The sequence below is a fragment of the Cyprinodon tularosa genome, unplaced genomic scaffold (genome assembly GCF_016077235.1).
Source record: "Cyprinodon tularosa strain WSP-4 unplaced genomic scaffold, ASM1607723v1 ctg178, whole genome shotgun sequence".
Taxonomy (NCBI): domain Eukaryota; kingdom Metazoa; phylum Chordata; class Actinopteri; order Cyprinodontiformes; family Cyprinodontidae; genus Cyprinodon; species Cyprinodon tularosa.
Window position 1 is genome coordinate 354616 of NW_024038597.1, and position 22558 is coordinate 377173.

Genomic DNA, 22558 nt, shown 5'->3' on the forward strand with positions numbered 1-22558 from the left:
TAAAGGCGGGGGGATTGCCTCCTGTAATACCTGAAACCCACTTATCGGTTTCAATTTGCATGTTTCCAAGCGATACAAGGCCTCGTCTATATAGACTCAAACTCGCTGTGGATCCAGACATTTGAATTAAGAAAGCTTCCTGGAGAGGAAGCGAAACGTCTTCAAATCTTGGAAACCAAGTCCAGTGGGTTGTTTTTTAAACTTTTACGGAATGACTATGACCTGGATGACTGAGAATCTTCATCAGCGTACCTTAACATCTTTTACTCCACAATAAACTCAAGCCTTCTTTACAGTTTTACTGTTCATCTATAACCTAGAATGCTAAGAGGTGTCGAGTAACAAAGAATAACTTTGTTACTAAAGTAGAAATGCTGGCTATCAATACTCTTAATGGAGTAATTATATTTTAAACAAGTTTTTACTTTACTTTTTTTTTTTGCAATTATCTCTATTTTCTAATCCTTACATTAAAAAAAATTGACTTGTTAGTTTTGTTTAATTTAAGCTCATTTTCATTATGGCCTGTTGGTATTTGAAAAAAAAACATCAAAATCAGTTTCATCCAGAAAATTAATTTATTTTTGGTTGGTGCTGCCCCAACCTGTTGCTCACCACATGCATACTGTTTCAAGATGATGGAAATGTGACACTGTTACACTAAGAGAATGAAGTCTAAGGAAGTTATCATCCAGAATGGTAGAAAAATGTTCCTTTAATAGAGTAGAGCAGCAAAGCTTCTGTTCTCAACATGTTTTCCTGCATTACTTTTACTTTTATACTTTAGCTTTAAAAATGGTGCTTTTATACTTTTTTATTTTGGAGTAAAAAGCTTAAGTTAATACTAATCACAACAGTAGGATTTATATTTCTACTGGATTAATAAATATAAATACTTTTGACATCTCTGGATATTTTTCATGTTTCACAGTGAAACTGATGAACATTTTTTATTAAACGGAAGAAAATATTTCAGGCTTTTGACGATTATGTTTTAAAGATAAAATCTTAAATCTAGTGCAAACTAAATTATTTCTATTTATATGCATTCTGTGTTTTGTTTGGGCTCTTTTGCACGAAGTACTGCACTTTTACCTTCCACTCAACTTAGGAATCAGAAATATATAAAACAATTTTGTTTTTTTCTATAAATCCTAATAATCCAGACGATGAGAAAGCTTTGAACTATTTCCCTGTTATTGCTTTTATAATATGGGTCAAACTGGTTGAACCGAACCAGCTGCAACTTTTAAAGCTTCTCTAGTTTTATTCTCATAAAAATAGTCAGAGAACAAAGTGAGGACCAGGATGAGCCGTTATGTGTCAAATATTTATTTCTTTAAAACGTTTATTACTTGATTTATTCCATGAAGGGAAATTGGACATCTTTTGTTTCTCCAGTGTACAGCAAACCACAGCTGACGATGGCGTGTTCTAACCACAGCACACGGAGCATGTCGACCTCATGCTCAGTCTGGTGTGCTAATCGTGTTCTATACCGAATATGAACACACATCTGTTTATTTAGATATATATATATATATATTTATAAAAGAGAAATCAAAGTTTAGATTTCTGATAGCATCTCTAGGCCTTTGGAACCCGCTCAGAGGACAGACGCTTCCACGGCACCTCCTTCTCCGTCTGCTTTCAAACTCTCCCAATCGCTGCTGTGAGCCGCTTCAGCCTCTCCGGTTCCAGTCCAGAACCAGCGAACCCAGTCCTGCAGTTCATTCCCATTTGTTCTTATGTTAACGCTCCCAACAGTGAGCCTGGCTGTCGCCATGGACACCGAAAACGCTGCATCAGTCAGCAGTTCCCAATGTTCTGCACGGTGACACCGACCGGCTCCAGAACCGAACGCATGGTTCAGGTTTTACACACATCTGGAAACAAAAGAAAAAAATAATCTAAACACCAAAAATAAAGAGTTAAAAACCAGCGAATGTCACGGTTCCTTCGCTGGCAGACGGTGGGTCCATCCACGGCTGAGAGGCGCTGATATGTGGCTGTAGGAGGAACAAGGCTGGTGGCAGCAGAAACACAGAAGAAGAGGGGAGGGGGGGGGGGGCACTTCCTGAGGACTCAACAGGGTCCCATCAGACGCCGATTCACCCTGTTTCCTGGCAGCCTACGGCCGCTATGGCAACAGTCCAATGAGAGGCTCTGTTGAGCTTCTGATAAATCTATCATTTCTTTATTCTATGTTGGCAGTAACTGTTTAAAAAAAAGGTTTAAACTCTGACAGGGAAATAAGACTGCAGTGAACAGTGCAATCAGAGAGGCAAAATAAAAACAGGAGGAGTTAACGGCGGCTCAGGTTAGACGATGAAGGAAGGGAAGCTTGGCAAAAATACAGGAAAACATGAAAACACCAGTTCTGTCCTTTAGGCTAATCTGCTAATCGTCGTCGGGATTCATCTCCACCCCGACCGAGGAGTTCGTGATCTGTTGGCGTGACGTAGGCTGCAGGAGAGCAGGCCTCTGAAACGTGCGCACATGAGAGAGGCGGCGAGACCTTCCGTCTCTGGAGCACAGAGTCCTCGCTCCTTCCACAGAAACCCGTCCCACGGAAAGTCTGCTCCTCCCCCCTCAGGCGCGGGGCGGAGCCGGGGCGTCCCGTGTGCAGCGGAGATGAGAAGGAGATGATCAACTGATGGAGGAGTATTTAGGGGGTGGTGGGGGGCTCATTTGATCCATTCCAAATAAAACCTGATCTGACATTTAATAATAAAAAAAAAAAATCTGTACAATTCTTTTAAAGTTTCCATGATTAGTTTGTCCAAAGGGGACATTATTTCCATTTATTTTTCATTAAATCTTTATCTGCTCTTTAATTTAGACGCTCTGAGTCCCGTGTGGTGGTGTGAGAGTGTGAGGAGAGAGAGAGAGGACGCCTGCGGCCTTTCGGGCGCCGCTTCGCTAGCAGCACTTTTTCTTCCGTTTACTGTTCCGGGTCAGTTTGACAACGTCGTTCTGTTGCTGCTGCTGCTGCTTGGCCAGCACCTCCTTCTTGGCTTTTAACACCAGCTCTGTGATGCAGTTAAACATCTGGGAACAGAGAAACACAGCGGCGTTAAACTGGGAGGAAACAGACAGAAACCAGTTAAACTGAACTGATTCTAATGGGATTTTATTCCAGAGATTGAAACAAACGGAGAGAAAGGAAAATCCTCCATCACTTCCAGGCCTTCAAACCAAACATGTTATCATTTATTGTGCGTTATTTCATCTCAGGGTGAAAACCTCAGAGGCTTTTCAGAGATCATCATTGAACAAACGCCATGGAGACCGATGAAGGCAGCAGACGGCTCAGTTAGCTTAGGCTACGTTCACACAGCAGCCTGACATTATCCAAATATAACTTTCTTTTGTGGAAACAGCTCCTTCTCAAAATATTAACATATTGTGATGAAGTTCATTATTTTCCATAATATTTTCCATGGTCAGTGAACCATTTAGCAGTGGTTTGGGCTCTGTGAGCAGGTAACCTGACTCCGCCAGATGGATTTGCTCCGCATATCCATCTGGAAACCTTCCGTTGAAGTAATTTTGGGAAGGGGCGAAAATACTGGTTAGCTGATTGGCCTATGCTGGTGATAGACGGGCCAAATAAACCAATCAGATCAACGAAGCAAATGACGTACTAACAGAGCGACGACGAAGAGGAGCCAATTGATAGATCAAACTCTTGCCGAAACCAGTCGGGAGAAGAGCAAAAACATCTTTTCCTCTGAGAAAAGCCTCCAGAGCAGTGTTTTGCTCTTCTTTCAGTGAAGAAATACTCTGTAATTCCGATAAAACTTGCTCGATAGCCACGCTAACGCTAGTTTCATCGGCTGAAGCCGCCATGTTCTTTAGACTGAACTGTCGCGCTTCTCGTTGCGTCACACCTCAACCCGCCTCAAAGCCAACGCTGATTGGACGTTCGTTTGGTGAACGGCTCCAAATTTTCTTCAACGGAGAGTCTCCAGACTGATCTGCGAGTGAAACCTTGAAAGCTCGCGAGATCAGGATGGTCTCACGAGGCTAGAGAGCAGCTGCCAGGTGGTGCAGAAAAATGAAATCTTCATCTCATTAAAGCTTTTCAGCAGATGGAAGCATGAAGTGCTCCAAAATCTCCTGATAGCTGCATTGACCCTGCCCTTGATAAAACCCAGTGGACCAACACCAGCAGCTGACATGGCGGCCCAGACCGTCACTGACTGTGGCTACCTGACTCTGGACTTCTGGCATCTTGGCATTTCCTTCTCTCCAGTCTTCCTCCAGACTCTGGCACCTTGATTTCCAAATGACGTGTAAAACTGAGCAACAGTCCAGAGCTGCTTCTCTGTAGCCCAGGTCAGGCCTCTCTGCCGCTGTTTCTGGTTCAAAGGTGGCCTGACCTGGGGAATGCGGCACCTGTAGCCCATTTCCTGCACACGCCTGTGCACGGTTGCTCTAAACGTTTCTACTCCAGTTTCCCTCCACTTCTTCCGCAGGTCCCCCAAGGTCTGGAATCGAACCTTCTCCACAATCTTCCTCAGGGTCCGGTCTCCTCTTCTGGTTGTGCAGCGTTTTCTGCCACTTTTTCCTTCCCACTGAGGTGCCTTGATGCAGCAGCACTTTGGGAACAGCCTATTGGTTCAGAAATATCTTCCTGTGTCATAGCCTCTTGCTTGAAGGTGTCAATGATGACCTTCTGGACAGCAGTCAGGTCGCCAGTCTGACCCATGATCGGGGTTCTAAGTGATGAACCAGGCTGGGAGTTTTAAAGGCCTCAGGAATCTTTTTCAGGTGTTTAGAGTTAATTTATTGATTCAGATGATTAGGTGCATAGCTCCTTTAGAGACCTTTTTCATGATATTCTAATTTTGTGAGATAGGAATTTTGGTTTTTCATGAGCTGTATGCCAAAATCATCCGTATTAAGACAATAAAGGAACTGAAATATTTCAGTTATCGTGCAATGAATCTAAAATATATGAATGTTCAAGTCTTATCATTACATTAAGGAAAATAATTAACTTTATCACAACATGCTAATATTCTATTATTTATTATTCCAAATATATCCCAACAGTATGTGATCTCCTGTGTGAACTGAGCTGTTCCACATGCGTAATAGAGGACACAATGACATCACAATCCAGGAAGTAAACATGGATGGTAGTGCTGCAGCTCATCTAGCGATCTTTCCCAACCTTTAGAGAGACACAGGTCACATTTGAAAAGATCCCATTCGTATCGGATTCAGGACCACAGAGCCAAGTGGTCTTTGTTGCATTGGAAAAAAAATCTGATCTGTGTTTTGTTCACGCCGTCATTAAAATATCGCATACAGGTTGCTTAAGGGCAAAATTTGGATTTGTGTCACATCAGGCAGTAGTGTGAACGTAGCCTTTGTCTTTATGCAACCGGGATCTGGTCTTTAATTTCAATCTTATTTAAAGATTGTTGTTAATGAACTGGCTGAGGCTGGGAAAGAAATGAAAGAGCTTTAGATGTGCTCGAGCACTAGCATCCATGTTTATTTCTGTAAACACAGAGCACGCCGCCGCCTGTGACGTCACCGCATCCTCTACTGCACATATGGGAAACTTACGTTGCACTAATGCCTGCAGAGTGAACATAGCCTTAAAGGAATAGTACACCCAAAACATGATTAGCCTTCATTTTCTACTCACCCCCATGCTGAACAACACTCTGGAGTACTTTTTTGATATCTCAAATGCATCTGGAGACCTGGGAGGCTTCTTGCTGTCTGCTGACATTCAAATAATGGAGGTCTATGGCGCCCGAGGCAGAAAGGTCCATAAAAGTCCACAAAAAACGTGTCAATATTCCTCCATACTGCTTGTCCAATGCATTCCAAGTGTCCTGAGTGGGTAGCGTCCAGAATTTACTAGAAACGAAGTCATTTAGAATGTTTTTAAAGCATAAACAGTAGTGTATAGGATTTCCTGAAAGCGCGTTCACGAGTCTACGGAAACCGCTGCAGACCAAACCAGATGAAAGTGCGCATTCAGCGTCTGCTCTGCCGATAATGCAAGCGTAGAAGAAGAAATGTGCTGTTTACCTGTGCAAAGAAAGAAACAACGAAAGAAAAATGTCTGAGGACTTCAGTGTTGAGGAAGAGCATGAGTTCTTTGCCGAGCTGAATGCGCACTTTCATCTGGTTTGGTCTGCTGCGGTTTCCGTTGCGTCGGGAACGCACTTTCAGGAAATCCTATACACTACAGTTTATGCTCTAAAAACATTCTAAATGACTTCGTTTCGAGTAAATTATGGACGCTACCCACTCAGGACACTTGGAATACATTGGACGAGCAGTATGGAGGAATATTAACACGTTTTTTGTGGACTTTTATGGACCTTTCTGCCTCGGGCGCCATAGACCTCCATTATTTGAATGTCAGCAGACAGCAAGAAGCCTCCCAGATCTCCAGATGCATTTGAGATATCAAAAAAGTACTCCAGAGTGTTGTTCAGCATGGGGGTGAGTAGAAAATGAAGGCTAATCATGTTTTGGGTGTACTATTCCTTTAAGCAGGGCAAACACTATGCAATGTTTTTAATCACTGCAAGCAGCTACAGCTCACACTGTACGACAAAAGTTCACCACTCATGATGTATTTTCTCACACTGTGCGACCTGACGCTCCGATACGATCTAATGACGGCCGACTGAATTTCAAACATGTTTGATTTTCTCCCAGCCTTACGATTCCTGATGGGAGGTGGTCGTTAGAAGCCGATCGCCCCTTGTTACCCCCTGTTCACTACACCACGCACCATCAGGCTGAAAGTCGGGCCCGATCTAAAGATTCTCGCACTGAAGAATCGACCCAAAAAGGGCAAAAAGAAAAATCGTAAAGTGCACGCCCGGATTTTTACCCACTTTTTTTACTTGTGCATTTTGTCCTAATACGAGCCCCCCCCCCCCCCCCCCCCCCCCCCCCCCCCCCTTTCCTTTCACTCTGCGCCTCCCTGTGTTTCTCCAGCACATAAAGCTATGTTCCTCCTACCTCTTCAACGTTGATGTTCTCCTTCGCGCTCGTCTCAAACAGGCTGATTCCCATCTGCTCTGCGAACTTCTGAGCGTCGGTCGTCTCCACCACCTTGGAGCTCGGGTCGTCGTTCTTGTTTCCCACTGGAACATTTCCCAGAAAGCATTCATGGGTTAACGGAGGCCACCGTCCTGAAGGACGCCTTTAGAAGGAAACCCACCTAATATTCGGCACACGTCGTCACAGTTCTGGTTGATTTCATGTAACCATCGTTTGACGTTGACGAAGGACTCGGCACTCGTGACGTCATAAACCACTATGACCCCGTGCGTCCCTCTGTAGTATCTGAGGAGCAAAGGGAGACGGTGAGCGATCAGACAGCTGGTTCATACTGATGACCGACACATTAAGAGGCTCCTGAGGTAAAGATAGCAAAGATAACACAAGTAAAGGTGCGATTTCAGAATTGGTTCAGGTAACCCTGAGCTATCTCTATAGTTATGCTGCTATAGGCTTAGACTGCTGGAGGACATAGGGACCCCTTTTTCATCATTCTATCTCTATTCTCCCACTCTGCAGAATCTGTTAGTTCAATCTCTAACGTTCTGCTCTCTCTGCTTTTTCTCACAGTAGCTTCATCTGGTCTGAAACTTTGAGTGAGCGTGGAGCGTCCTAGCACAACTTAGAGCGGCGCAGCGAATGAGCGAACATCCTTCTGGTTGGGGAGCGGGAATTGCGCTCCACTCTTTTGGTTATCAGACAGATACGTCTGTAGAAAAAGACAATAAAAACCCGAAAAGATGGAGAACATCCAGCAGACTGGAACTGGATCAGACCAGATTACAGCTCAAAACTCAGAAAAAGCCTCGTATATCACACTGTGGCGTACAGCAGAGGATCTGTGATGCTGTGGGCCAGAAAGCACTCAATCTGGAGCTTTTTACCAGTAAACTAGAACTGGGCTCATTAGTTTCAACACAACAGAACTGGTTCATTAGATGAGGAGGAGGGGAGACGTACGGAGATGCAGAGTTAGACGCCCGGGGGAGAAAGCCCACCAAGCTGCAGCCTTTATTTGATGGCAATCAAAGGAGCTTTGCTGCTGAATTCATCCCATCAGCTCATTTCCATCCTCTTATGTTTGTTAGTTTTAACCATTTTATCAAACTTCAGCTGTTTGACAGACAGTCAGAGCCTCTGGAATTCCTTTAGGACATAACGAGGCGCCATGACCTCCACTTCAGTGACAATGGGCCTGAACGGGCCTCCTGTTCTGCAGCCTTATTAAACTGGGACGGGAATTCTCCTCTGGGGCCCAAACATCCTCATGACTTTATCCGTTCAGGAAGATTTGGATTCCTGCTCGTCTGCGCTGCTGCTGCAGTCCTGCTGCTCATTACTGAGCGCTTCGGACTAGAAGCAGCAATGCACTAAATTCACCAAGGCAACAAACATAAATAAAAAAAATCCTGCAGCTTGATGCAAACTTTAGATACTTCTGACTGAAGATTTATGTAAAATCAGAGAGTTAAATATTAATTTAGCAAAACGCGGTTTGAGTGCAATAAAGAATCTTTATTGTTTCTAAAGATCCTGTCGCCACCAGCAGGTTTCCTCAAGCTTCGTTTGATGGTGAACTATATTTTAACTTTACTAAAAACTGCTGATAACTTCATCAGACACATCTTTTTATATATACCGTTAAGAACAAGTTCAAGTATTTACAATGGCAGCCTGACAAGCGGAGTAACCACTTAGGAAAAGGGAAGTAGGGCTAAAATAAATACATTAGTAATACATACAGAAAATACTATTTAAGACGCAACAGAAAACCCAAAGATGACTGTAGAGAAGCAGCTGCAATGGCAGGATGAAATTGGAATGAGTCTATCCAGTTTAAGAATATTTTACAGACCGTTCCAGTCACCAGCAGCAGCAGATTTTACAGAGTTAAGCCGTTTCTTAATATGTGTACTTGTGCGTTCTCGTGAAACGTCATCAGCCTCAGCCCTAGTACTCTTCCAATTCACAAGAACATGAAGACTGAGAACGGACAAAGTCCTCTGATGCTGTTCTGGCTCCACCCTCTTTACCCAGCATGCACCAGAGCAGACTTGTCCGTCCTCCAGACTAACAGCTGTCCCAGCATGCACTGCAGCAGCAGCTTCCAGGTTAGCGCTCATAGAGCTCAGAGTATTAAAGGAATAGTACCCCCAAAACATGATTAGCCTTCATTTTCTACTCACCCCCATGCTGAACAACACTCTGGAGTACTTTTTTGATATCTCAAATGCATCTGGAGATCTGGGAGGCTTCTTGCTGTCTGCTGACATTCAAATAATGGAGGTCTATGGTGACCGAGACAGAGAGGTCCATAAAAGTCCACAAAAAACGTGTCAGTATTCCTCCATACTGCTCGTCCAATGTATTCCAAGTGTCCTGAGTGGGTAGCGTCCATAATTTACTCGAAACGAAGTCATTTAGAATGTTTTTAGAGCATAAACAGTAGTGTATAGGATTTCCTGAAAGCGCGCACACGCGCGCTCACGACGCTACGGAAGCCGGCAGACCAAACCAGATGAAAGTGCGCATTCAGCTCGGCAAAGAACTCATGCTCTTCCTCAACACTGAAGTCCTCAGATATTTTTCTTTTGTTGTTTCTTTCTTTGCACAGGTAAACGGCACATTTCTTCTTCTACGCTTGCATTATTGGAAGAGCAGACGCTGAATGCGCACTTTCATCTGGTTTGGTCTGCCGGCTTCCGTAGCGTCGTGAGCGCGCGTGTGCGCGCTTTCAGGAAATCCTATACACTACTGTTTATGCTCTAAAAACATTCTAAATGACTTCGTTTCGAGTAAATTATGGACGCTACCCACTCAGGACACTTGGAATACATTGGACGAGCAGTATGGAGGAATATTGACACGTTTTTTGTGGACTTTTATGGACCTTTCTGCCTCGGGCGCCATAGACCTCCATTATTTGAATGTCAGCAGACAGCAAGAAGCCTCCCAGATCTCCAGATGCATTTGAGATATCAAAAAAGTACTCCAGAGTGTTGTTCAGCATGGGGGTGAGTAGAAAATGAAGGCTAATCATGTTTTGGGTGTACTATTCCTTTAAGTTAAAAGCTCTCTTTTCTGTTGCTGTTGTTCAATAAAAGTACGTTTTAAGATAATTTTAAAGCTACAGTGTGTAATAATTACAGGCATATAAATTCAGAAATTTAATATATTATACATAACTATGTTATTTATCATCACCTATGAGCTCAGCCTTTTAACCATAACATTTGCGTTGCCTTAGAATTCGTTATTTATAATTACATAGGAGCGGGTCTCGCAGCCATGGAGGCTGACATCTTTGCGCTACGGCAGCGCAGAGGCAACAAACTAGCGATTGCGAGATCTCCCATGACGCTCGAAAATAACTACGGCAAGTTGAGAGAGATGAACTGAGACGGTACTGAACAGTAGATGGCAGTATTATGCCTGAGAAGCGTTTAGTCTGCCTGAAACCAAAGAAGAAGAAGAAGCAGGTATACTGCGCCTCGGTAACAAGAAAGGTGAACAAGGCGGCAGGCGTGAGTGACTTTGCAAACTGTTTGGCACTGTGTGGCCAAACATCAGACGAATGGAGGATCATGCCTACTCTGTATCACAACGAAAAGCGGCGGACACCGAACCCCCGTCATCTAAGAAGCGGAAACACGACGAGAATAAACGCAAGAGTGACAAGAAACGACAAAAAACACGGATCAACATTGGCACGGCATTTACACGATGGAAGTCACTGATGGAGGAAAAAGGTTTTCAAAGTGACGCTCAAGTTGCCAGTTTTCTCTTGGACAGGTAATTAATCCTATACACACAATTGTCTAATATCACTGCAGTTTTTGGAGTACAGGATGCTCAGACCTGTCTAAAACAATAACATGCTGCGTGATGATGCTGTTACTCTCCAGTATACTTATTCAGCAACGTCCCTGACGTTTCACAGGTAATGATTCAGTAATTTTCTGTAAAATAATTTTCTGGATATATACCTCGGTTACTTCTCTCCGGCTCCTTTGGAGATCTTCAAGCCTTTCCTCCTCTGCTCTCACCCCGCTGGCTCCCCTCTCTCGCCTGGCCCCAGCTGCACGCTCACCCCGGCCTCTCTGCCCTCTTCCTTTCCCTCTTCCTTGCCTTGTAACCCCCGTGCCACAAACAAGACTTGGACTCTGTAAACGGGGAATATATATTCTTCTAGCGAACACAATCTCGCTGTTAAACTAATGACTACAATTACTTCGTCTGTTTATATCACCATGCAAAGCAGCTCACCAAAACGTCACAACGACGTAGAAAAAATAACGGGTATATTTATTATCTTAAGTCTACATGAAATCTATACCCTACACAGACTAATGAAATACTATCTGTAAAATTATCTATGTAAACAAACCTCATCACTTGAGAAGGTAGGTGATGCGGACGTCGTGGAAGACATTTTGTCCCGTAACGCTCGCCGTACTGTTGGGGGGGAGAAGCGGTGGGGGGGAGACGTTCATGTTGCTGCAGTCTGCAGTCTGACCGCTAGATGTCGCTGAAAATTACACACTGTAGCTTTAAGGCAAGAATGTAATACTTCAAGCTTCACTATATGGAACATTTACCGATTTAGTGCGTAATTTAAAAAAAAGTTGTTGAGAGGACCGTGGCAACCAGCAGAGCTCCAAGGGTAGCAGCAGCCAGTGCTAACGTTAGCCCGTCTGCAGCGGCCGGGGCTAACGTCTGCAGCGGCCGGGGCTAACGTCTGCAGCGGCCGGGGCTAACGTCAGCCCGTCTGCAGCGGCCGGGGCTAACGTCAGCCCGTCTGCAGAGGCCGGGGCTAACGTCAGCCCGTCTGCAGAGGCCGGGGCTAACGTCAGCCCGTCTGCAGAGGCCGGGGCTAACGTCAGCCCGTCTGCAGAAGCCGGGGCTAACGTCAGCCCGTCTGCAGCGGCCGGGGCTAACGTCAGCCCGTCTGCAGCGGCCGGGGCTAACGTCAGCCCGTCTGCAGAGGCCGGGGCTAACGTCAGCCCGTCTGCAGAAGCCGGGGCTAACGTCAGCCCGTCTGCAGAGGCCGGGGCTAACGTCAGCCCGTCTGCAGAGGCCGGGGCTAACGTCAGCCCGTCTGCAGAGGCCGGGGCTAACGTCAGCCCGTCTGCAGAAGCCGGGGCTAACGTCAGCCCGTCTGCAGAGGCCGGGGCTAACGTCAGCCCGTCTGCAGCGGCCGGGGCTAACGTCAGCCCGTCTGCAGCGGCCGGGGCTAACGTCAGCCCGTCTGCAGCGGCCGGGGCTAACGTCAGCCCGTCTGCAGAGGCCGGGGCTAACGTCAGCCCGTCTGCAGAAGCCGGGGTTAACGTCAGCCCGTCTGCAGCGGCCGGGGCTAACGTCAGCCCGTCTGCAGCGGCCGGGGCTAACGTCAGCCCGTCTGCAGAAGCCGGGGCTAACGTCAGCCCGTCTGCAGAAGCCGGGGCTAACGTCAGCCCGTCTGCAGAAGCCGGGGCTAACGTCAGCCCGTCTGCAGAAGCCGGGGCTAACGTCAGCCCGTCTGCAGAAGCCGGGGCTAACGTCAGCCCGTCTGCAGAAGCCGGGGCTAACGTCAGCCCGTCTGCAGAAGCCGGGGCTAACGTCAGCCCGTCTGCAGCGGCCTGGGCTAACGTCAGCCCGTCTGCAGAAGCCGGGGCTAACGTCAGCCCGTCTGCAGAAGCCGGGGCTAACGTCAGCCCGTCTGCAGAAGCCGGGGCTAACGTCAGCCCGTCTGCAGCAGCCCTCTCTCTGCATAGCCGTGTGTGAAGATCCGCTGACTCAGAGTTTTTTTTGTTTCATTTGGCAAAATGTTCATTTGATTTGTGTTTATCTGACTGTGTTCATTATTATTCCCCCACTAAATGAAAAAGTTTTAATATATTAATATCTAGAGACTATTAGTAACAGGAGGAGAAATGCAGCTCCAGATGAGCAGAGCGTGTGGTGATGTCATCAGTACGCTTCTGCTCCAAGTGACCCAGATTTATGCTGCGTGTTCCCGTTCTCAGTCCACAGTTTTCTGTCTTCTTCTCAAGACCGTTCTTGGCGAGAACATGAGTCACGTTCTTGTGAGTTGAGAAACGCCCTTAATGTTCATGTTAACGTTTCTTCTATCCCCGTCGTTAGCAGGAATTATTCTTCCTCCGGTTTAGTCCGTCTGTCACGATGATGCTGCATTTTAAAAGGAGGCGTCTGAAATAAATCTTCCCTTAAATTAAATCAGATTTGCTTCTCGATCTGATCAGCCGATGCGCTAAAGCTGATCGATTGGCTCTTTGGTGTTAAAGTCAACAGAAGAAACGTTTCTACTGACAGACACCTTTAAAAATGAAACCAGAGGAAACAGAAAAGAAAAAGTAGCATCTATGGAGATCAGCTGTTAATCCAGATCCAGACTGAAGGATCTTCATCCACAACATCTCTGCATTAAAAGTTGCTGTCAGAGACGTCAGGAGGGAAGCTGGAACCTGAAAAACCATCTCTTAGTGGTGATAACACTAATGTGACGAAGCGGGAAGACAAAAGGCTGTGATCCACCGAGATAAAATCCAACAGAGCCTGTTTGGCCTTCAGTGAGCTTCTAATTATAACCACCACACCAGGAGCCACAACCACTCATTTATAGGCAAACTTTAAACACAAGAATGTATAAATCAGACCTAAAGAGATGTCTGCAGATCAGGATCAAACTAAACTGGAGGAGCCGATTCAGGAACCAACAGTAAAACTTCAGTTTCACCTTCTTATCTGATGAGATACTCAGAGCAATGAGCTCCAGGAATACAGAACAGCTAACAGCTAAATCCATAATAAAGAGTCAATTAACCTCTTAAGCCCGGCGGGGCCCGGTTCAGGGCCCAACTGGCACCTTCTCATGTTTATTCATTTATAGAAACGGCCTAAACACAGTCACATGGTGTTTCATCCACACACCTTTCAAATGGGGTTTAAAATTTCTAAACTTGGTTCAAAATTATTTTTTCACAAGTACTTTTAGTTTTGTAGCTGTGTAAACAAATAAAAGGAGATTTAAGGGTGAATATTTTTTTTTTTAATCACCTATAAATCAGACATGGTGACATTAAAAATAGTGATTCCACCTTAAAAATATTCCTAAATGTCTTTCTGTCACACAAACACAAACAACTGTATTTCCAATTTATAGTTTAGGAGCTGAACTTGCTTTAATTTACATTTAATTTCAGGCAGAATTTGCTCCTCAGACCCTCAGGGCTTAATGAATTAGATGAATTTTGGCCAAACAGAGTAAATTAGTCATAGCGTAGAGGTAGGCGGCGGCGTTCTGAGGCAAACAGGTCTGACGTTAGCATCTCCACCAGCAGTCTGTGAATCACTGCAGATGTTTGGGATGCCTGGCCTTCCCGAGCTCCTCCTTTCTCACAAATCAACACAGAGTTTTAGTTTGCTGCTGAATTCATATCAAACCGTCCCCAGATAAATGCTGCAGCTCAGAGGCGTGATCAATTAGCCAACAGCTAAGCCTGATTATGAGCCCTGAGGCGCACGCGGCGCCAACGCTCAAGCCCCTGTCACACCTTGATGATTTAGACCAGCGTATGCCTGAACTGATGTAGGGAAAATCTGGAAAAAAGGCTGGCATACGTTGGATAAGTTATGGGAATGTTATTGTATGAGTTATGAGCTTTCTGGAACACGTCAACATACATCGTATGGCAGCGTATGTTCATACGTGGGCCATAAGCTACAGGTAAGCTATCTGATTGTTGACATACGTTCACTATAAGTTACTCATAAGTCGTGGCGTCCAGCTTATCCAGGGTTCCTACAGCATTAGGCAAGTTAAATTCAAGACGTTTTAAGACTTTTTAATGCCACTTGAAATAAAAATTTAAGACCAAATTAAAAAGAAACACACAAAAAACCTGCTCGCGACAACTTAACCCAAAGGTTTATTTTAACATAAACCACTGCACTAATGTTTCAAATGTTGAAAAGCTTCCCATACAGGAAGAAAGCTAAAAACACACAAATGACAGATATATTTGAACAATTATTTAACTGAATTCACAAACTTTGTTTTAGCAGGGAACGAAACAAATCAGTTTTAAAGCCCCAACATAACCAGTGCTAAGTCTTTTTTGCAGCTATTTTTCTTTGTATGGTTTTCTTAGTATGTTTGATTTGGTGATAAGTGGAGGCGTTGCAGAGACAAGGGTGGAACTAAACTGAGAAATACCGGCTGTTTCTCTGTAACTCCATTTTGACGCTTTGTGTTTCGTGCTTCGCATGTGCGACTCCACTGCCTTAATTCCCATCGTTCTGAGCTTGAATGACTTCTTGCATTAAATCCACTGAGCCTCATGTATGTTCCCTGGTTTTAGCCATGGAGAAAACTCTTGGCTGGAGACAATTTTGGTTACATTTACACTTGCTCATATTTTCCAGACAAAAAGTTAATGGAGCATCTCCCAAATGTCCTGGCCGCAACAACGCTTTATTGGTTCCGCTGTCGGGACGGAACCAATAATGGCGAGACGTTATTTTGTTTTAAATAAAAAATCAAAAAGTCAATTTTAACATTTTTAGATTACAAAAATAAATCGTAATAAAAAATAATCCTATTTGTGATGTTTTAAAAATTAAGACCTACTAAAGATGATTTAAGACATTTTAATACCAATTAAGGCCTTAGTTTTATTTTGAAGAATTGAATACCTTTTAAGACTTTTTAAGGACCCGCGGGAACCCTGTTATCCTCCAGACTTCATCCCCATCATAGGGTGAGCCAGAAGGTGAGTGTGATGGATCCTCCCTGCGTTCACGCCCACCAGCAGACATGACGCTGAATCTGCTGCCACCAAAAACCTTCTTTCTTTTTTCTGTTTTTTTTTTTTTTGGGTGGGCGGCATCATCGCTGCTCCTGAGGGAAGCAGCTTCAACTGCTGCTTCATAATGCCCATTATGCTACCGTGCGTTATGCATAAGTTAGGATGTCGTTAGACATTAGTTCTGGACTCGTTATGAATATTCTACGTTTACGCCTAAAATTTAAACCTGAGTGAAGTTGGCCCCCCACCTTCTTCAAATCAGACAAAATTAGTGTCAAACGTTTGTGCAGCAAAAATTTTCAGTTGTGCCGCTATCATTTTAAAGATATAAAGAGATGTTTCTAGAGGTCATCAAAGGTCAACCAGCCCACCCACCTTCTTCAAATCAGACGAAATGGGTGTCAATTAATTCGGCTCCGTTTGTGCTGCTTTGGCTTTGAAGATAATAATGAAAATGTAAAGGTCAAAAGGTCGAAATTAATTTTAAATATAAAATATTTTAAATAAATATATAAAAAATTTAAAAATACATATCTTAAAATACATATAATTTTTGTACTGCTATCATTTTAATGATATTAATAATTGTTTGTAGAAGCCATCAAAGGTCAGTGAACATTTGTTCATTCTGAAACTCTGAATTTCATATAAATTAGTTTCTAACCTTTGATTATATCATTCTGTAATCATAGGTTAGCAACTTATAATTTATATTAACACTGTAAAAAGAATGATAGCGGCACAAACAAAAATTTTTGCTGCACAAATGTTTGACACCAATTTTGTCTGATTTGAAGAAGGTGGGGGGGCTGGTTGACCTTTTAACCTTTACGTTTTCATTAATATCTTCAAAGCCAAAGCAGCACAAACGGAGCTGAGTTAATTGACACCCATTTCGTCTGATTTGAAGAAGGTGGGGGGCCAACTTCACTCAGGTGAAATTGAAAGGAATAAATAGAAAGTTCAGCATATGCCAGCGTTTTAGGAGATTCTTGGAACGTCAGGCAGACGCTGGATAAATCGGTAAGGTGGGACAGGGCACTAAGTCACAGAGCGAATAATAAGGAATGAAGTTAGAGGATTTCTGGAGGGAGGAGGGAAGTCCAATCAGGTGGTCCACGCAGACGTTCATGGAGCTAAAGGGTTCCAGTTTGTAAAACACAGATCATCCTAAATGCTGTTTCATCAAGAAGATCAAAACAAACATGGATGAAGCAGCCAGGCTGTTAGCGTCATGCAGCTCTGCAGCTGGGAGCCTCCCTCCTGCGTCTGTAATTAGGAACTGTGGGGAATCCCACCCAGTTTCACACAGTTAGCCTAGCCGCCTGCTAACTGCTTCCTCGTGTCGTTTCTAATCTGACGACCACAAACGGCTTCCTGTGGCTGCACGCTTCGATCGGTGGCATGAAGACGGCTCTCTACTTACGTGGAGGTGATGGTTCGGAAGCGTTCCTGGCCCGCCGTGTCCCAGATCTGCAGCTTCACCTTCTCCCCGTTGATCTCCACCGTCCGGATCTTGAAGTCCACTCCTATCGTGGTGATATAGCTACCTGGAAGCAGACACAGACAAAAGCTTTTCAGACACTTCTGCATTTTGTCACATTGGATCCACAAGCTTCATTGGGTTTTATTGGACTTCCAGGTGACGGACCAACACCAGGGAGAACTGAACTCTGAACTGGAGGGAGGCCATGTTTAGATACTGGCCCAGTCTGGTTTGATCCAGACCTCTCCCTTTAACAGCTTTCCTTCCTGAATGTCACTCCAGCATGATGCTGCCACCACCGTGCTCCACAGCAATCTGCATGCAGGCCACACAGTTGAGGGTTGGTCCAATCGGACCAGAGGAGCCAACTAGGACTGCAACTAGCGATATTTTTCAAATCAGTTAATCACTTTTTAGATTAATCGATTCATAATTTAAGGTTCCTTAAAGAAGAAATTAAACCAGGTGAAACTAAAACTTTTCCACTTGAGGAGTTCTGGATGGATTAGATTGACAGACGAACAGTTTTTTTTCCTAAATGCATAATATTGATATATTTTGTTTTACAATCTTGCTATAATTCCTGCTCTAAGTAGGTCGCTCTGTCAACTAAAGGCATGTTTTAGAGTCTCTATACTATCCAGTTAACCATTAATCAATTACTAAATTAGTTGACGATTATTTCAATAATCCATTAATCCGGTTAGTTTTTTCAGCTCGAGAGCCGAACATCCTCCAGATGTTCCAAAAAAAAAAAAATTCAATCCACTGGACTTTGTTTCCAAGTTTGAAGATGTTTTGCTTCCCATCCAGGAAGTTTTTTCAATTCAAAATGTCAGAAATAGTGTTGAGTTCCAGGTTTTATACAGAAGCCCAACAAATCCTTATTTTGTGTTTAGAAAACATGCAGAAAACGACCCCTTTCAGAGACATAGGCAGGTATGGGGCATTGCAGGCTAACAAAGAAGCCAATCGGCTCCCATTCCGAAGAGGTGGACCCGTTCGTCCGTTTCTATTTGCATGTTTTCAAAACAAAAAAACTAAAACTCAACGCTATTTCTGACATTTTTAATTGAAAAAGTTTCCTGAATGGGAAGTGAAACGTCTTCAAACTTGGAAACAAATTTCAGTAGATTGTTTGGAATGACTATGACCTGGATGACTGAGAATCTTCCCCAGCATATCCTCTAGATGTTTGTAGCATCCAGAGCATGGCTATAGCTGCATTCTCCGTATGTTATCATCTATTTAAAATCCTAAAAACCTGCACCTGCTCTCCTCCCCTTTCACCGCTTTGTGTTGGTCTGTCACTTAGAAATCGCCCAGTATGTCCCACTGAGGTCTGTGGTTCTAACGTGTTTCATGGCGGCCCTCCATAGAGGCCCGGCCCGTCTGAGCAGAGGTGGAACCACCAACCTGAAAATGTGTTGTCTGCGAACCGCAAAAGGAGACTGCTCTTTCCCACTCCTGAGAAGGAAACAAGCACAGGAACAAGTTTACTGTAAAACAGATTCACAAATATTAGACAAGCTGCAGCAGGGAGACAAACGTCATTTATATCATGAAAACATTTGATGAATTACTGTTTTTTTTTCCCTTCTTGAAGGAACAGAGTCAAGTTCTACTAAAGATGGTGGCTCTGTGGAGCGTTATCAAGGCTTTATCTTCATCAGATCACCTTCCTGGTTCCAGCCTAACCCTCTCCTCTCCTCTCCAGCCTCGTAGCCTTTTGTGATCTAATATTTGATTGGTCACGGGCTCTTATGATCTTTGCAGCACAGTTTTGTTAAGACTAACAATAGACCAAGCTTCAAAAGGAAGAGTTTAAAAAACAGTATGGCTTCCAGCAACAAAAAGAATAAAATGACTTCCTCTGAGTAGAACCGGCTCGCTGGAGCTTCGACTGTTTGCAAATTTTACTGAAAGGAGAACAAAAACAAAACAAACTCTGCCTTGGTGGCTTTTGTTTAGCCTCTGATCACCAACAGATTGATTGGTGTATCAATAAATACTCTGCAGAGATCAGCAGCTCCATGACGGACTAGCTAACATGTAAGAAGAACAGGAGAAGTTATGTTAGAGACAAAGTTCATGAAGTTAAACTAATTCTGCAGCTGCAACGAAACAGATCAATTCAACTTTCCCCCAAAATAATCTTTGCAAACAGCAGACAGTTGGAGCACAGCTGAGGGGGACACTGCAGGCTGTGTGCGACGCGCAGAGCTGCCTTGTTCCGGCCAGCTGATGGCTCCTGGTGCCAGGATTGGAGCCGTCAGTGAGAGCAAAGATTATTGAACCCCCACTTTCCTTTTTCCAACGAGGGAAAAAAACTCTTAAAACCCTTTATAGGGCAAGTTACTGTTTCTGATCACTTGCATTCCCCTTATTCCCCGTCCCTCAGTGAGCTCTAGAAGCACAAGATCTATACCCAGTCATTCAGCAAATATGCTGAATGACTGTACATCTTATTTTGGCATTTTAACAATTAGATGAACCCTTGATGATATATTACATACTGGAAAAAAAGTTGGAAAAAAAGTTAACAAGTCAAGAAAAAAGTTAAGCCTAATTAACAATATAAATATGTATATATTAAAGTTAACAAAATGAAAAATGTAAGTACTAGTATCAGCATTAATGCCTCTAAGGTTGTGTTGGACCAAAAAAAAAAATGTATTTCTTTTACTCTGTGAGTGTTTTTCATGAATTTCTTATAGAAGATTGTTTCTTTTTTTGGCAAGTTGGCGTTTCTTCTTTTTACATTGACATTCATTTTTTGCCATCAAAATATACATGTTTTTGAATCTTACGAAAGTAATCAGCTCTTGTCTTCTACTCCAACCCTATTGGAGTAGAAGACAAGAGCTGATTACTTTCCTAATTTCACTGAGTGCCCTATAAAGGGTTAAAAGGAGGCTGGAGTTAAATTAGAAAGTGCCCCTAGTTCCAGACGACTCGCTCTGAGCTCTATAGATTCACCTGTAGCTCATGTGTCCCTTGGTTAGGAAGACAGACTGACTGCACTTTGCTGTGTGACTCCATCCTGGAGAGAAATATCAGCTGTGCTGCTGCCATCAACACCTTTGTTTCTAGATGTTGGAGCTCTGCCTGTTTTCCAGTGTAGTCCTGTTTCTCTGACTGTGACTAACTGGATGTGCTCTCTTCATCCTCTGACATGGGAGCTGGCCTGCCTGTTTCCTGAACGGGGCAGCCTTTTACTGTTACCTTTTGTATCTATGCTTCTTTTTCTATGTCTGCTTCTGTCTCCTTGAACCCCAGTCGGCCATCGCTCACACGCGTTTTTCCTCTCCACTGTCACTACAAGCAAGCTTAGTGTGAGGGATTGCTGAAGAGTCAATGAGTCGATGCAATCAGCTGGTTTTCCTTAGATAGAAAACTTTGAATCAATCTGACTGGATGATCTGGTGAACTGGAAAGTGACCTGAGATGACATGTGAATTGGAGCTATAGAAATAAACTGAATTGGATATTCAGTTAATAATAATAATAAGAGGTGCTGTTTTCCTCCCCTCAGTCTGGGCAGCTCTATGGAGCAGCTGCAGTGCTGAACTCCTCCACCAACAGGCAGCTCAGACCTCCACTAACCAGCTAACCAAACTAAGTCGTTACAACAACTTCCTGCAAGTTGGTCAACTTTACAGACTCGTGACACAAATCCAGCAGGCTTTTAGTTAACATCATAACAGAAAACCGTGGTAATAAGGAGCGCTTTAGTTAGCTCAGTATGAATCAGAGCTGTTAGCTTAGCTTTCAGCTAACAGCAGCTACAGCCGGAGGCCAAAAGGCTCCTACTTCAGACCGCTACGGTGGAGCCACTGGGTCAAAGGGAGGACATTAGTCCAGAGGTCCAATAAAAGCTTCACTAACTGAACAACAACAACCGAACGGACCGGGAGACAGAGCCAGGAGGTGTGGAGGCGGCATCCGGCCTGACGTGCCCAGTCCGGACACACAACCTCCGCCCTGTCACTGAAACATGGCGGATGTGTACATTTCCCTCTTTATTTTCGGTTTAATGCTGAACAAATAGACACAGTAACAGAGTCCGGGCAGAGGTTAACAGAGCGCCGCTGGATTTATCCATCCGCCCATTTAATAAAATACCAGGAAAAAATGCGACGCGGCCCACTTCCCGTCCCGCATCCTCGGTGTCGGCTTACCGCTGTCACCGATGATGAGCAGCTTGAAGAGGTAATCGTAGTCCCTGGCCATGCCGGTAGCTGGTGGCTAACCTCCGCCGTCTGCAGCTTCTTCGCTCGGCTTTCTACTCAGCTCCTCCTGGTTCCGTAGAAAATGTACTTCCTCCAGATAAGAAAAGAGGAAACTACCGAAGCCTGAAACGACGAGCCCCCGAGCCGGTGGCGTTTTTCTCGGCGTCACCAACCCGCTCGCTCCGCTGCAAACAGACGGAAACTCTGCTTCCTTCTCAGTGGGAGCTGCACCCAGTGAGAGCCGGCCCCACTGCGCAGGCTCCGGAGGAGCCCGACTCAGCCACCATCACTACACACTTTATGCTTTATTCACTACCAAATAAAAACATACATCCTATCATTTCACCTTAGATAAAAACCAGTCATAATATTACGAAAGAGGATTAGGGCCACTGGAAAAAACAACTGATATCTGATTTTTAAATATTTCAGTTTAGAAGGGAAAAAAAATCAAAATTCTGACTTTTTTTCTCAGAACTTTAACTTTTTTCTCAGAATTCTGACTTTAATCTCAAAATTCTGACTTTTTTTATTGTCAGAATTTAGTCAGAATTCTGAGAAAAAAAAAGGTTAACTGAATTTTAAATATTATTTCAGTTTAGTATGGGAAAAAGTCAATATTCTGACTTTTTTTCTCAGAACTTTAACTTTTTTCTCAGAATTCTGACTTTAATCTCAAAATTCTGACTTTTTTTATTGTCAGAATTTAGTCAGAATTCTGGAAAAAAAAAGGTTAACTGAATTTTCAATATTATTTCAGTTTAGTATGGGAAAAAGTCAAAATTCTGACTTTTATTCCTCAGAATTTTGACTTTTTTCTCAGAATTCTGACTTTTTTTATTGTCAGAATTTAGTCAGAATTCTGGGGGAAAAAAGATTAACGGATTTTTAAATATTATTTCAGTTTAGTATGGGAAAAAGTCAAAAATCTGACTTTTTTCTCAGAATTCTGACTTTTTTTATTGTCAGAATTTAGTCAGAATTCT

The 22558-nt window shown here is 43.8% G+C and overlaps 1 protein-coding gene across 1 annotated transcript; it reads right to left on the bottom strand.

Moving 5' to 3' along the window:
* Positions 1-1316: 1316 nt before the first annotated feature.
* On the bottom strand, positions 1317-21818 carry rab35b (RAB35, member RAS oncogene family b). The gene is made up of 6 exons (XM_038281982.1): positions 21522-21818; positions 18757-18807; positions 17281-17404; positions 7208-7332; positions 7006-7130; positions 1317-3051 (listed from the first exon to the last, which is right to left on the bottom strand). Exons 1-6 carry the CDS (start codon positions 21571-21573, stop codon positions 2923-2925), a joined length of 606 nt encoding a protein of 201 aa, XP_038137910.1. The 5' UTR covers positions 21574-21818; the 3' UTR covers positions 1317-2922.
* Between the last annotated feature and the right edge of the window lie 740 nt (positions 21819-22558).